Genomic DNA, 14,070 nt, shown 5'->3' with positions numbered 1-14,070 from the left:
TCTGGATCCTAGCCCTATTACCTCCCGAGGGATCTCAGTCAGTTATCCCCAGTATTGCTTCTTTCCTTTCAGGATTTTTTAAAAGGCTTTTATTTATTTATTTGACACACAGAGAGAGCACAATCAAGGGGAGCAGCATGCAGAGGGAAAGGGAGAAGCAGGCTTCCTGCTGAGCAAGAAGCCCAATGCAGGGCTTGATCACAGGACCCTTGGATCATGACCTGAGCTGAAGCCAGATGCCCAAATGACTGAGCTACCCAGGAGCCCCTCCTTTCAGGATTTTAATATGCTTTTTATTGCCTGACAGTTTCCGTAGTGTGTATACTCCTACCGTGAGCTATCTTTAAAAACTGATAAAGACAGGGGTGCCTGGGTGGCTCAGTGGGTTGGGCCTCTGCCTTCAGCTCCGGTCATGATCCCAGGGTCCTGGGATCGAGCCCCACATTGGGCTCTCTGCTCTGCAGGGAGCCTGCTCCCCCCCCTCACTCTGCCTGCTTCTCTGCCTGCTTGTGATATCTCTGTCTGTCAAATACATAAATAAAATATTTTTTAAAAATTGATAAAGACAAAAATGCCCTTCAGTTGTTTAGCTACTTGAGCTAACAATATGTTAGATTCTCTGCCTTCACTATACCGTAATGAGTAGCACTTGTTTTAAAAATTGAAATACCAAAATGATAGAATTAAATACATATGTTAATATTGTTTTGATATCTGTATAGGAAATGATGTTTCCCTAGTCTTTAATGAAAATTTTCAAACACACAGAAATGTTGAAAAAGTTTTATCACAAACACCCATTATATCACCAACTAGATTCTATCATTAATATTTTATCACATATCTGTCCCTCCATTCATATATCAATCCATCTTACTTTATTGATGTATTTAAAAGAAATTGCCAGGGGCACCTGGGTGGCTCAGTGGGTTAAAGTCTCTGCCTTCGGCTCAGGTCATGATCCCAGGGTCTTGGGATCGAGCCCCGCATTGGGCTCTCTGCTCAGCAGGGAGCCTGCTTCCCCCTCACACACTCTGCCTGCCTCTCTGCCTACTTGTGATCTCTTTCTGTCAAATAAATAAATAAAATCTTTAAAAAAAATAAATAAAAATAAATTGCTAATGTAAATACATATCCCCCTAAATGCTTCAGTATGCATATTGTTAACTGGAATTAAATATTTAAATTTTTTTCTTTTGATGTAAAATTTGCATGTCATGAACTGCACAAATTTCAAGTGTTCATCCGTGAACTTTTGACCAGTGTATACATTTTTGTAGTGATGTATTGGCAAATGTTTAACAGCCGGCTCTCCAGAAAGTAAAAGGGCTCTGATTTGTTTCATTTGCCAGTTTCCATGGTGTACATACTTGCATGGCAACTTCTAAGCTACCAAAGTGTTATCACTGAAAATGGAGTCTGGAAGACATGTGTCTAATCATTGGGCCATTTCTAGCATACCACTGCATCTGTGTAACCTAATCCATAGAAGATTACCACCATTCCAGAAAGTTTTATCATACTTCTTGTCAGCAATTTCCCAGAGGCAACTGGTGTTTTGTTTTTTTTTTTTTTTCACTATAGATTTTCCTGTCCTAGAACTTCAGATAATTGAAATTATATCCTTTGTGTTCTTTCTCTAAGGCTTCCTTAACTGAGCATATGTTTTTGAGATTCATTCCTATTGTGTATGTCAGTCATTTTTTCCTTCTCTCTGCAACAAAATTTCTTAGAAGAATTTTCTAAAATCACTGGATTCTTTTTCTAGGACTGCCATAACAAATGACCTCAAATCTAGTGGCTTAGAACAACAGAAGTTTAGCCTCTCACAGTGGTGAGAAGTCTGAAATCAAGGTGTTGGCAGGGCCATGCTCTTTCTAAAGGTCTCTAGAAGCCTTCCTTGTATCTTCTAGCTTCTGGCACTACCAGCATTCCTTGATGTTCTAGCTAGCTGCATCATTCCAGTCTCTGCCCCTGTCATCACATGGTGGTCTCAGTGTGTGTCTGTGTCTCTGTGCCTTCACATGGTCTCCTTATAAGCACATCAGTCATTTGAATTAGGGCCCACTTTAATTCAATGTAATGTCATCCTAACTCGTGACATCTGCTAAGACCCCCTTTACAAGTAAAGTCATGTCTGAGGCTTGGCATGGACATGAATTTCGAGGGTACACTATTCAACCCAGTATAGTCTGCCCTCTCGTCTTCAAATATTCATATCCATCTCACACACAAAATAATTTACCCCATTGCAACATCCACACAAGTCTTAACCTATTCCAGCATCAAGTCTAAGTCCGAAAGCTCATCTGACTATCAACTCAAAAAGTCTCAAGTGTCATTATCTAAATAATCAAAACCAGGTGTCAGCAAGGCCCTGAGTATGTTCCACCCTAAGACAAAATTCTTCTCTGTCCAGGGACCTGTGAAACCAGACAGATTATCTGCTTCCAAAATACAGTTGTGAGACAGGCAGAGAATCGGCATTCCTACTTTGAAAGGGCAGAAATGAAGAAATAAAGGGGTTACTGGTCTAAAGCAAGTTAACAGCCCAGCAGGGCAAATTCTGTTAGGTCTTAGAGCCTGAGAATAATGCTATGGGCATTATCAGTGCTCTGTCCTCTGGCCCCCAGGGGCGGTCTTGTTCTTTGGGTCCTCTGGGATAGCCCCACCTTCTCAGCCTACCTGGTGGCTGTAGCCCCACCCTCATTTGCTTTTGCATCTGTGGCTTTGCCTTTGCAGTCATCCTTCATTTTGTCCCATCTTTGTCACTTTCGCACCAGGCTGGGGTTTCTGCTGGTATGCAGTTCTCTAAAAACCTTGTTGATCTCATGCATGTCAAGAGACCTATATAATCAGTTATAAGGGTTTTCCACAGGTCCTTTCTGGATAACGCCTCCTCTCTTCCTGGCTTCTGATTAGATAGTTGATTGCATCCATGAGTCACACACCTAACCTCTTCAGTGAAAGTCTGTCCAGCCACACCATTGGCCTGTTTCCAGAGTACATTGTTTAGATACACGAGAATCTCTAGATCATCAAGTGCTGGTTTCTTTTTTCACAGATCCTTCCTCAATTTGTCTCTCTTTTCTCATCATTTTATTATAAGCATCAAAGAGAAATCAGGCTGCATCTTCCACACTTTGCTGGGAAATCTTCTTAGCTAAATATCCACTTATAAGTGAAGTCCACCCAACAGCAAAACTCGATTCAGCCAAGTTTCTGCCACTTGATGACAAAGATTGCCTTTCTTCCAGCATCCAATAACATGTTCATCATTTCCTTCTAATGCCTCACCAGAAGTACATTTTCTAATGCTCATATCTCCAGCAGTGTTCTGTTCATGATGATATATGTATTCTCTAAGATAGTAGAAGCTTTCTCTGCTATTCTCTGTACTTCTGAGCATTCACCAGAACTGCTATTTACACCCGTATTTCTACTGACAGTCTTCAAGGTAACTGACCTTTTGCTGTCAAGCAACTCAAAAGTTCTTCCAGCCTCTAACCATTACTCATTTCCAAAGGCACTTAGACATTTTTAGCTATGTGTTACAGCGGCACCCCATTTCCTAGTGCAAAATCTGTATTAGTTCCCTAGGGCTGCTGTAACAAAGTACCATAAACTAGGTGACTTAAAACAACAGAAATGTATTCTCTCACAGTTCTGGAGGCTAGAAGTTCAAACGGAGATGTTGACAAGGTTGGTTCTTCTGGAGACTCTGAGGAAGAAACTGTTCCATGCCCCTCTCCCAGTTTCTAGTGGTTGCTGGCTATCCTTGTGTTGTACATGCATCACTCCAATCTCTGCTTCTACAATTAGGTGACATGTATGTCTGTGTGTCTGCGTCTCTACGTGGCCTTCTTAAAAAATCACCAGTCATTGAATTTAGGACCCACTCTAATCCAGTATGACCTCACATTTTGTGAAGGGGTTGTCCCAACTCTATCTGCAAATACCCTATTTCCAAATAAGGTTACATTCTGAGGTTCTGGGTGGACATGAATTTTGGGGGGATACTATTCAACCTGGTATACTGAGTTATCTCCTCTTTACCGCTTACTTTAAAAAAATTTTTTTTAAAGATTTTTAAAAAATTTATTTGAGAAAGAGAGAGAAAGCATGAGCAGGGGGAGCGGAGGGAGAGGGAGAAGGAGGCCAGGGAGCCCAACATGGGCGCTCGATCCCAGGACCCTGGGATCATGACCTGAGTTGAAGGCAGATTGCTTAACCAACTGAGCCACCCAGGTGCCCCTAAAAAAATATTTCTAATAATGAGGGGCGCCTGGGTGGCTCAGTGGGTTAAAACCTCTGCCTTCGGCTCAGGTCATGATCTCAGAGTCCTGGGATCGAGCCCCACATCGGGCTCTCTGCTCAGCAGGGAGCCTGCTTCCTCCTCTCTCTCTGCCTGCCTCTCTGCCTACTTGTAATCTCTGTCTGTCAAATAAATACATAAAATCTTTAAAAAAATTTTAATAAAAAAAATATTTCTAATAATGAAATGGATCATGCCAGAGAGTACATAACACATAGGGTCAGTGAAGTCAGGAAATCAAACATTGGCAATACTCCAGAAGTCCCTGTATGCTCTGGAAATCACATCTCCCTACCTTCCAGATCTAACCACTGTCTTGACTTGTGATAATAATTTCTTTATATTTTTACCAACCATACATATATTGCTAGACAGCGGTTAGTTCTGCTTGTCTTTAAGCATTCATTATATCAATAAATTGTACTGTATGTATTCCACTGGGTCTTCCTTTTCTACCTACTGTTAAATTTGTGAGATTCACTCATACTGCAGTGTATAGCCATAGTTCATTGACTTTCACTGTAGTATAGTATTCCTTTCTGTGGTTATATCAGCATTTATTTATCCATTTTACTGTATTTGGACATGTGGGTTGTTTCCATTGGAGGGGGTGCTGTAAATATCAGTCCTGTTACTGTTATCATTTTTGTACATGTATCTTGGGACACATGTACAGGAGTTTCTCGGGATGCATACCTAGGAGTGGACTTGAGGGGTGAAGAATTCCTACCTGTTCAACTTTATAGATGTTACCTCTTTTGTGAAGGGATTGTCCCAAGTTAAAAACCTCCCAACCACGTGCGAAGAAGGTTCAGATTGCTCCATATCTTTGTCCACACTGGGTATTGTCAGACTCCAATCTGATGGGTATTTACTTATATTTCAGTATATTATCTTTCCCTTTCTTAATTAGCATTCATTTATATGACTTCTTATTTGACTAGGGTTTCGTAAGGTCTTGTTTGCCTCAACCTTTCAAACATGGAGAAAAAGTGAAAGAATAGTACACCCACATCCTTCACGTACATTTACCAATTTCCTTTACACTAGAATGTGTGTTTGTGTAGTTTGTGAGACATTAAGAGGTTTTACTCTTAAATACTTCCATTACGTATCTTCTAAGAAAATCGATATTCTCCTGTATAATCATGGTATTATGATCACTCAAGCAATTTAGCATTATTACACATACTATCTAATAATACAGTTTCTAATTAGATTTCTCAGTTTTAAATTCAGGTTGTAATCAGGGATCACATATTGCATTTAGTTTGCTTTATAACAGTTCTCTGTGTGTGTGTGTGTGTGTGTGTGTTTCTGTCTATTTTGCAGGCATTGATATTTGTCAGGAGTCTAAGTTTGTTTTGTTTGTTTCATTATGGTTTTAACTTCCTTCCCTTGATATCTAATGAGGTTGGAAACCCTCTCACACATAATTGACCGTTTGGATAGCCTCCTTTGTGAAATGACTGTTCAGTTCTTTTGTCCATTTAACAAATGTTCCCTGAATATCTTTCCATCTGTTCATATCTTTGTCCAGGTGCAGTCTTGGTTCAGAGATCATTTTAGGCCTGTATCAAAGCAGTGGCTCAGCCCCAAAGCCATGGGATATGGCAGATCTCAGTGATCCCTGCTTACCTTCAGTAGTGCTACAGAGAAATGGGAGCTAGTAGGAAAGTGTCGTGATTTATGTCCTGAATATTCTATTTCCAAATTCCATCTCTCATCTTACATGCATTTCTTATAAATTTGTACAAGTTCTTTATTATCGTGGATACTTGCTCTTTGTTGGCTATATGTGTTGAAAATGCCTGTTTCCATTTTGTGGCTTATCATTTCATTCCCTTTATGGTGTCTTTTGATGAATAAAAGTTCTTCAGTTGTATGTAATAAAAATCTATTAATTTTTCTTTCTGCTTTGTAATTTTTGTGCTTTGATTAATGAATCCTTCCCTACATGAGCTCAGAAAGATATTGTTCTTTATTCTAAAGGCTTTATGTTTTTGCATTTCACATTTAAGTCTTTGATCCACCTGGACTTGATTTCTGTATATGGTATGAAATAGGATTTCAGGTTTTGTTTTGTTTTGTTTTTTACCATATAAATAACCCTCTATCCCAATACTATATTTTGAAAATGTACCTGCACTGTTGTTATATTGCTAGTTCTGTCATGTATCAAGTGTTCATATATGCATGGGTGTTTTTATGTGTTCTCTCTTTTGTTCCTTTGGTCTTTTCGGCTATCAGTATATCAGAACTAGTATGACAGTTTAGCTTTTTTAATGTCTTGATCTCTGGTATAATAAAAAAAAACAATTCCTTCCACCTTGTTCTTATTCCAGAGTGTTTTGTATACTTTGATACTTTGTTTTTCCGTGGAAATTTTAGAATCAGCTTGGCAAGTTACACACACATACTCAAACACATTCTCTTACGTGATTTTGATGGAGAGTCCATCAAGTATTTAAATGAATTGAGGACAGTTGACATATTTACAGTATGAATCTTCAGATCTTCAAAGGTGAATATGCTATATCCTCTCATTCATTTAATTATTCTTTTGTGTCTTTTAATATATTTTCCCTATTTTCGGTTCTAACATTTTGTGAGATCAATAGGTTTTTTCTTGATTTTTAAACAGCTTCATTGAGGTATATAATTTATATGTGGTAAAATTCACCTATTGTAGGTATTCGATTAGGTGATTTTTAGTAAATTTATTGACTTATGCAGTCATCGGTACAATCCAGTCTTTAGGACATTTCCATCACTCTGCAAAATTCCCATCAACGTATTTGCAGTAGATAACTCCCGTGCCTACCCCAAGCCTTCTGTCTCTATAAATTTGTTGTATCTAGGTGTTTCGTATAAATGGAATCTTACCAATACGTAGTCTTTGGAATTCGGCTTCTTTCAGGTAACATGTTTGTGAGGTTTGTTCATGTAACCTGTATCAGCAATCATTCCTTTTTATTACTAAATAATTTTCCATTCTATAGATATACCACATTTTATTTATCCTTTCGCTGCTGATGGCATTTGGGTTATTGTCCACTTTTTGGCTACTGTGAATAATACTATGAGCATTCATTCCCAAGTTTTTGTGTGGATATGTTTCCATTTCTCTTGAGTGAATGGAGTTTCTAGGTCATACGGTAACTCTGTATAACCATTTGAGGAACTGCCAAACTGTTTTCCAATGTGGTTGCATAATTTTACTTTCTCATCAGTGATGTATGAGCATTCCTACTTCTTTACATCCTTGCCAACACTTGTTATCCCCCTTTTTTTAACAGCCATACTTGTGGGTGTGTACTGATATCTCATTGTGGCTTTAATTTGATTATCTCTAATAGCAAATAATCATGAATGTTTTTCATGTGTTTATCAGCCTTTTTTATGTCTTCTTTGATAAAGTGTCTATTGAATTCTTTTACCCATTTTTTGATGGGGTTGTTTGCTTAGTATTGAGTGGTAAGAGTTCTTTATGTATTCTGAATGTAAGTACTTTATAAGTTCTATGATTTGCAAATATTTTCTTCCAGTCTGTAGCTTGCTTTTTTATTTTCTTAATGATGTCTTTTGAATCACAAAAGTTTTTAATTTTAATGAAGTTTCCACTTATCGATTTGTTTCTTTATGACTTGGGCATTTTGGTATCATGTGTAAGAAATCGTTACTGGGGGCGCCTGGGTGGCTCAGTGGGTTGAGCCTCTGCCTTCGGCTCAGGTCATGATCTCAGGGTCCTGGGATCAAGTCCCGCATCGGGCTCTCTGCTCAGCAGAGAACCTGCTTCCTCCTCTGTCTCTCTCTCTGCCTGCTTGTGATCTCTCTCTGTGAAATAAATAAATAAAATCTTTAAAAAAAAAAAAAGAAATTGTTACTGAACTCAAGGTCAGAAAGATAGTCTCCTGTGATTTCTTCTAGAATATGTATAGTTTTAGTTCTTACAATTAGATCTGTTATCTGTTTTTAATTCATTTTTGTGTGTGAGATAAAGATTCTAAGTTCATATTTTTAAATATGAATGTCCAACTGTCCCAGCACTATTTATTGTAAAGACTATTATTTCCTCCATTGGATTGTCTTGGCACCTTCATAGAAAATCAGTCGACCATAAATGTAAGGGTTTATTTCAGGACACTTGTTTTGATTCCATTGATGTATCCTTATACTCTGAATGTCTACCTTTATTTAAGTTTTGAAATCAGGTAGTGTAATTCCTTACTTTATTCCTGTTTTTCAAAATAGCCTTGGTTATTCTAGGCCCTTTGTATTTCCATGTAAATTGTAGAAGCAACTTGTCAACTTTTCTATAACAGAACCTGCTGATACTTGATAAGGATTGTGTTGAATCTGTAATTCAACTTGGGGAAAACTGCCATTTTAATAATACTGAATATTCTAATGTATGAACATGGAATGTCTCTTCCTTTATTTAGTGCTTCTATAATTTATTTCAGTTATGTTTTATAGTTTTAAGTTTATAGGTATTATATTTTTACTAATTCTTAAATATTGTTTCATTTTGATGCCCTCCTTAATACCCATCACCGGGCTTACCCTCACCCATCCCCCTGCCCCCTCCCTTCTAAAATCCTCAGTTTGTTTCCTGGAGTCCATAGTCTCTCATGGTTTGTCTCCCACTCACGATTCCCCCCACATCATTTTTCCCTTCCTTCTCTTAATGTGCTCCATGCTATTCCTTATGCTCCACAAATAAGTGAAACCATATGATAATTGACTTTTTCTGCTTGACTTATTTCACTTAGGGTAATCTCCTCCAGTCCCATCCATGTTGATGGCAAAAGTTGGGTATTTGTCCTTTCTGATGGCTGAGTAATTTTCCATTGTGTGTATGGACCACATCTTCTTTATCCATTTGTCTGTTGAAGGGCATCTCGGCTCTTTTCACAGTTTGGCTATTGTGGACATTGCTGCTATGAACATTGGGGTGATGGCTCATCTTTAATTCTTGATTTTAGTCAATTTTGTCTTCTCTCTTGGTTGGTCTAGCTAAGGGTTTGCCATTTTGCCAAACTTTTCAAAGAATCAGCTTTTGGTTTCATTGATTTTCTCTCTTTTTCTGTTTTCTATTGTACTGATTTATTCCCTAATCTTTATTATTTTCTTCTTTTTCCTTGCTTTGTGTTTAATTTGCTCTTTTTCTGGTTTCCTTAGTTTGGAAGCTCAGATTGTTGGTTTGAAAAACATTCTTCATTTCTGATACGGGTGTTTAAAACTGTAAATTTTTCTCTTAACATTGTTTGATTTGCATCTATAAATTTAGATACACTATGTTTTCCTTTTCATTTAGTTGAAAATATTTTTAAAATTTCCTTTGTGATTTCTTTTACCTATGAGTAATTTAGAAGTGTATTGTTTAATTTCTAAATATTTGAGTTTTCTCAGATTTCATATGTGGTTTCATATGTACTCATATGATTCAGACTTTTAAAATTTTTTGAGATGTATTCCTCACTTTGGGGCTCTCACTCTAATATCAGCATGATAGATTCACTCACTTTCTTTAAGTCATATCTCTTAAATGTCACTTTCTCAATGAGACACTGAGTCCAGCATTAAAATTCCAACTACTACTACTACAACCCCCTAGCACTTCTAATCACCCATTACACTGCTCTGTTTTTTCCATAGCACTCATAACCTTCTGACATACTATATAATTCACTGAGCTCTATGAAGATAGGGATCTTTGTTTTATTTACTGATATATCCCAAGAATCTAGAATAGTACCTGAGTCATAATAGTCACCGAATATATATTTTTGAATGTATACATTAGAATATTTATCCACTTGGTCATATGTAGCCGAAATTTGTTCACTTTCATTACAATACAGTATTTCATTATATAAACTGACTACAGTTTTATAATTGATTCTTAGATGGACATTAATATTTTTGCCAGTATCAGGCTACTTATAAATAGCACTGATCTAAACATTATTATTATTGTATCCTGGTACACATATGCCTAAGTTTCTCTAGGGTATATATGTAGGAATGGAGCTGACTGGTCATCAGTAGACAATGTTATAGTGATTCGTGCTGTGGGTACACATTCCTACCAGCAATGTATGAGGGTGTCATTTCTCTACAATTTCACTGACATGTGATATTGCTGTTCTTTTTAATCTTTTGCCAGTATGGCAGTTTCCTATTAATACCCCAACCCATTCTTAATTGGCATTTCCCTGAATTCCAATATGGTTGAGCATTTTTTTGTGTATTTATTAGCCGTGTATATTTCCTCTTTTGTGAGGCATCTTTTCAATTCTCTGCCCCTTTTCTTAATGGTTCTTTACCAGTTATTTGTGCAGCAGATATTTCTCCCATTTTATGACTTTTCTCTTTATAATATTTTTAATGAACAGAAGTTTTAAATTGTAATGTAGTTGAATTTGTCAATATTTTCCTTAATGGTTAATGCTTATGAGGTCTTAAGAAATCCTGCTATAAATATTCTTATACCTTGCTGGTGGAAATGAGGAATAATACAACTCCTACAGAGTGGAATTTAGCAATATTAGGAGAAATTACATACACATTTACCCTTTGTCTCAGCAATGCCGCCTCTTGTTATCTGTTTCAGAGATATACTGGAAAAATACAAAATCATGTATGCACAAGGCTATTTGTCAGGGTGTTATTCATAAAAGCAAAAAAGACTGGATATAACACTAATGTGCCTCAGGAGGGGAGTAGTTGAATAAACTAGAATAAACCAGTAGTTGAATAAACCTCATAGAGTACTGTGGAGCTATCAAGAGGAAGGGGAAGAGCTCTACATGTTAATATGTTATCTCCAGGATATGTTGTTAAGTGCAAAAAAGTAAGTTGTAGAACAGTATTTATAATAAGTTACCTTTTATGTAGGAAAGGGATGTAAATAATGAATGATATAGATACACACATATAGGTGTTGTGTGTGTACCCCTATTAGCTTATATTTTAAAAAAAGAAATAATGGAAACATAATATCAAAACCTAATAAAAATGATTACTTATGGAGAAGGAAAGGAATGGGATGAAGGGGACAGAGATGGAGGTGAGACTTCTGTGAAGGTACTGTATAACACAGTTTTCACTTTAAACTCATATAAATGTTCTGCATAATAATGAAAAGGGAAAAATCAATTCCTAAAATACATAAATAACCCAAAGCAAATAAACCTACCTATAAATAAAGCAGGTAACGTAACCATACAGAAAAAACAACTGTGTAAAGGGACTTTAAAACAATTTGTATATTACGAATTTGATATATTTTAAGGACAAAAATAACTGCAAAGATGCATGAAACTGTATTTAGTAGTTTTATCATTAATAGTTATCTTAGTATTGTTTTTACATTTTAAAATTCTATAAATATGTTATAGGAAGAAGCTAATAAATAAGTTTGTTAATATCATTGAGTATTTTAAGTATTTTAAGCATATGTGAAGAGAGATACAAGTCTAAAATCAAGGCATTTGAGTAAAAAACTTGTAATCTTAAATTTAAAGTGGAAATACTAGTAGGAACTCATGATTTATTTTTCTTTTAAAAGAATTTCCTAGCTTTTCCACTGAAAAGGCCTAGAAGCAACAAAACAACTCAACAGCTATGAACACAACTAGCAACACATTGTGGTTTCTAAATACTATTTCCAATTAAAAGGAGCCAGGGATCCTTGGAGAGATAATCTAGGTTTGAGTCAGGAAACATTCAAAATGAACTTGTGACATCTTGCTGTGCCAAAAAACTGGAAAACACAGGAGCCAATTTGAAGGGACTTATTGGTCCCAAGTGGGATAGTTTGACCACTAAAAGGAATAAATATTACATTTAATTGAAGCACATCCAACATATAAAAATGATTTTACAGTTATACTAAAAATAATAATTGGTCACCATTGGAAATTTCTAAGGTACCAACTCATTACTTTTGTAGTTGGTAAATACTGGGGAAAAAAAATCAAGCATTTGTCCTGCCTTTCCTGTATGAACTATATATGGGGAAACCAAATAATTGACGGTAAGTTCATTATAGAATTCCAGATAATACATCAAAAGAAATAATAGAATTAATAAATATAAAATAAAATAACTAGGGGACCTCCATTTTGCAGCTTTATAATAAATAACAGATCTAGGCAATGGTCATTAATGGATGCAAAACCCATTAGTTGAGTGGGAGAACTTTATAATGGAGGGATTAGACTAATACCACCTGAATATGCTGATCAACTTTAGTATCATTAAAGTGAGACCGCCACACATTATGTGCCTTATGACATGATGTAATAGGGAGTACACCTCTACCTATGGATGATTGTTGCCTAAAATACTGAACTTGAATCTAATCAAATCTCTAGATCAGCACTATCTTAATGCAGCTGTCCACAATGATGTAAATGGTTTCTATCTATTCTGCCCATTATGGTATCCACTAGCTACATATGGCTACTGAGCATTTGAAATGCGACTAGTTTAATTGGGGAACTGACATCTAAAACATTAATTTAAATAGATTTGTGTGGCCAGTGACTATTGTATTAGAGAGCATAGATCTAGATTTAACTGCCAGTTTGTAAGAAATAGAGGGGATCAAGTTAACTTGAGGATCAAGTTAAACAATTATGTGAGCAACAATGTCAAATTTCATTTGTTTTCTGAACAAATGATGTGGTTCCTCTAATAATTCAATAAGATGGAGAAGAAATGAGTTGGAGGGGTGGAAAAGACGGGGCACTATTTTAAAATCAGAGACTTAAAAGATGAAACAGCCAAAGCCTGGTTTAGATTTTGCATCAAACATCCAAGTGTAAAAAGATATCTTTTAAGATAATCAGAGCCATTTGAATATGAACTTAGTAGTAGATACTAAGAATTAATTTTGTCAAGTGCGATAATGCCATACTGGTTACATTTTTAATGTCTTTATCAGTTAGGTGCATGTACTTGCATGAATCTGAGAGTGAGCACCTCCTTAAATTTTGTACCTGAGGTGCCTCACCTGCTTCACCATAGTTCCAGCCTTGCTTGAGATGCACCACATTAAAATAGCTTTATACTATTGTCATTTGTCAAACTTGCCCCAGCAAAGTTTCTGTGTCTGAGATCCAAGATTTAATTTTTATTTATTTGTCAAAGGTTGTGTTGGTAGGCTTTGTAGAACTTCCCTATCTCTTTGTCTTGATCTAGATGAACCCCAAAAGAAGAACAAAGGTGATCCCATGAACAACCTGGAAAGTTTTTACCAAGAGATGATAATGAAAAAACGTCTTGAAGAGTTCCAACTTATGAGAGGTGAACCCTTTGCTTCCCACTCACTGGTCTCAGCTACATCAGTGGGAGATAGTGGCACAGCTGAGAACCCGTCATTACTCCAGGACAAGGGAAAACAGGCAGCACAGGGTAAAGGTCCCAGTCTCCATGTGGCAAAAGTTATTGATAATTCACCTGAGCAGTGTTGGACTGGGCCTAAGAAGCTGACGCAGCCAATAGAATTTGTCCCAGAAGATGAGATCCAGAGAAATCGTTTGTCAGAGGAAGAGATCCGAAAAATTCCTATGTTTTCTTCATATAATCCAGGGGAGCCAAACAAGGTATAGGCCAAACCAAGAAAAAAAAACATGGGTTGTTTTCATTTTTCTTTACCTCTACCTAAATTAACACTTTTAAATTAGCTTTGGTTATACCAAGGAATCATGACATAGGCACTGTGATTGTGTTTTTCCTTGACT

General features: G+C 36.6%; 1 protein-coding gene across 4 annotated transcripts in view; it reads left to right on the top strand.

Moving 5' to 3' along the window:
* Positions 1-14,070, top strand: part of RBM41 (RNA binding motif protein 41) — a 55,112-nt gene that overhangs the window by 19,847 nt on the left and 21,195 nt on the right. For all 4 annotated transcript variants that reach the window (XM_032837020.1, XM_032837017.1, XM_032837019.1 and 1 more), the window contains one exon: positions 13,529-13,932. In XM_032837020.1, coding sequence (XP_032692911.1) covers positions 13,529-13,932 — 404 coding nt within the window. The remainder of the gene's footprint in view (positions 1-13,528; positions 13,933-14,070) is intronic.

This window comes from Lontra canadensis, unplaced genomic scaffold, assembly GCF_010015895.1.
Source record: "Lontra canadensis isolate GAN:19392208 unplaced genomic scaffold, GSC_riverotter_1.0 scaffold96, whole genome shotgun sequence".
Classification (NCBI taxonomy): Eukaryota; Metazoa; Chordata; class Mammalia; order Carnivora; family Mustelidae; genus Lontra; species Lontra canadensis.
The sequence above is the reverse complement of the archived record's forward strand: the minus strand, read 5'-3'. Positions and strand labels throughout refer to the sequence as shown.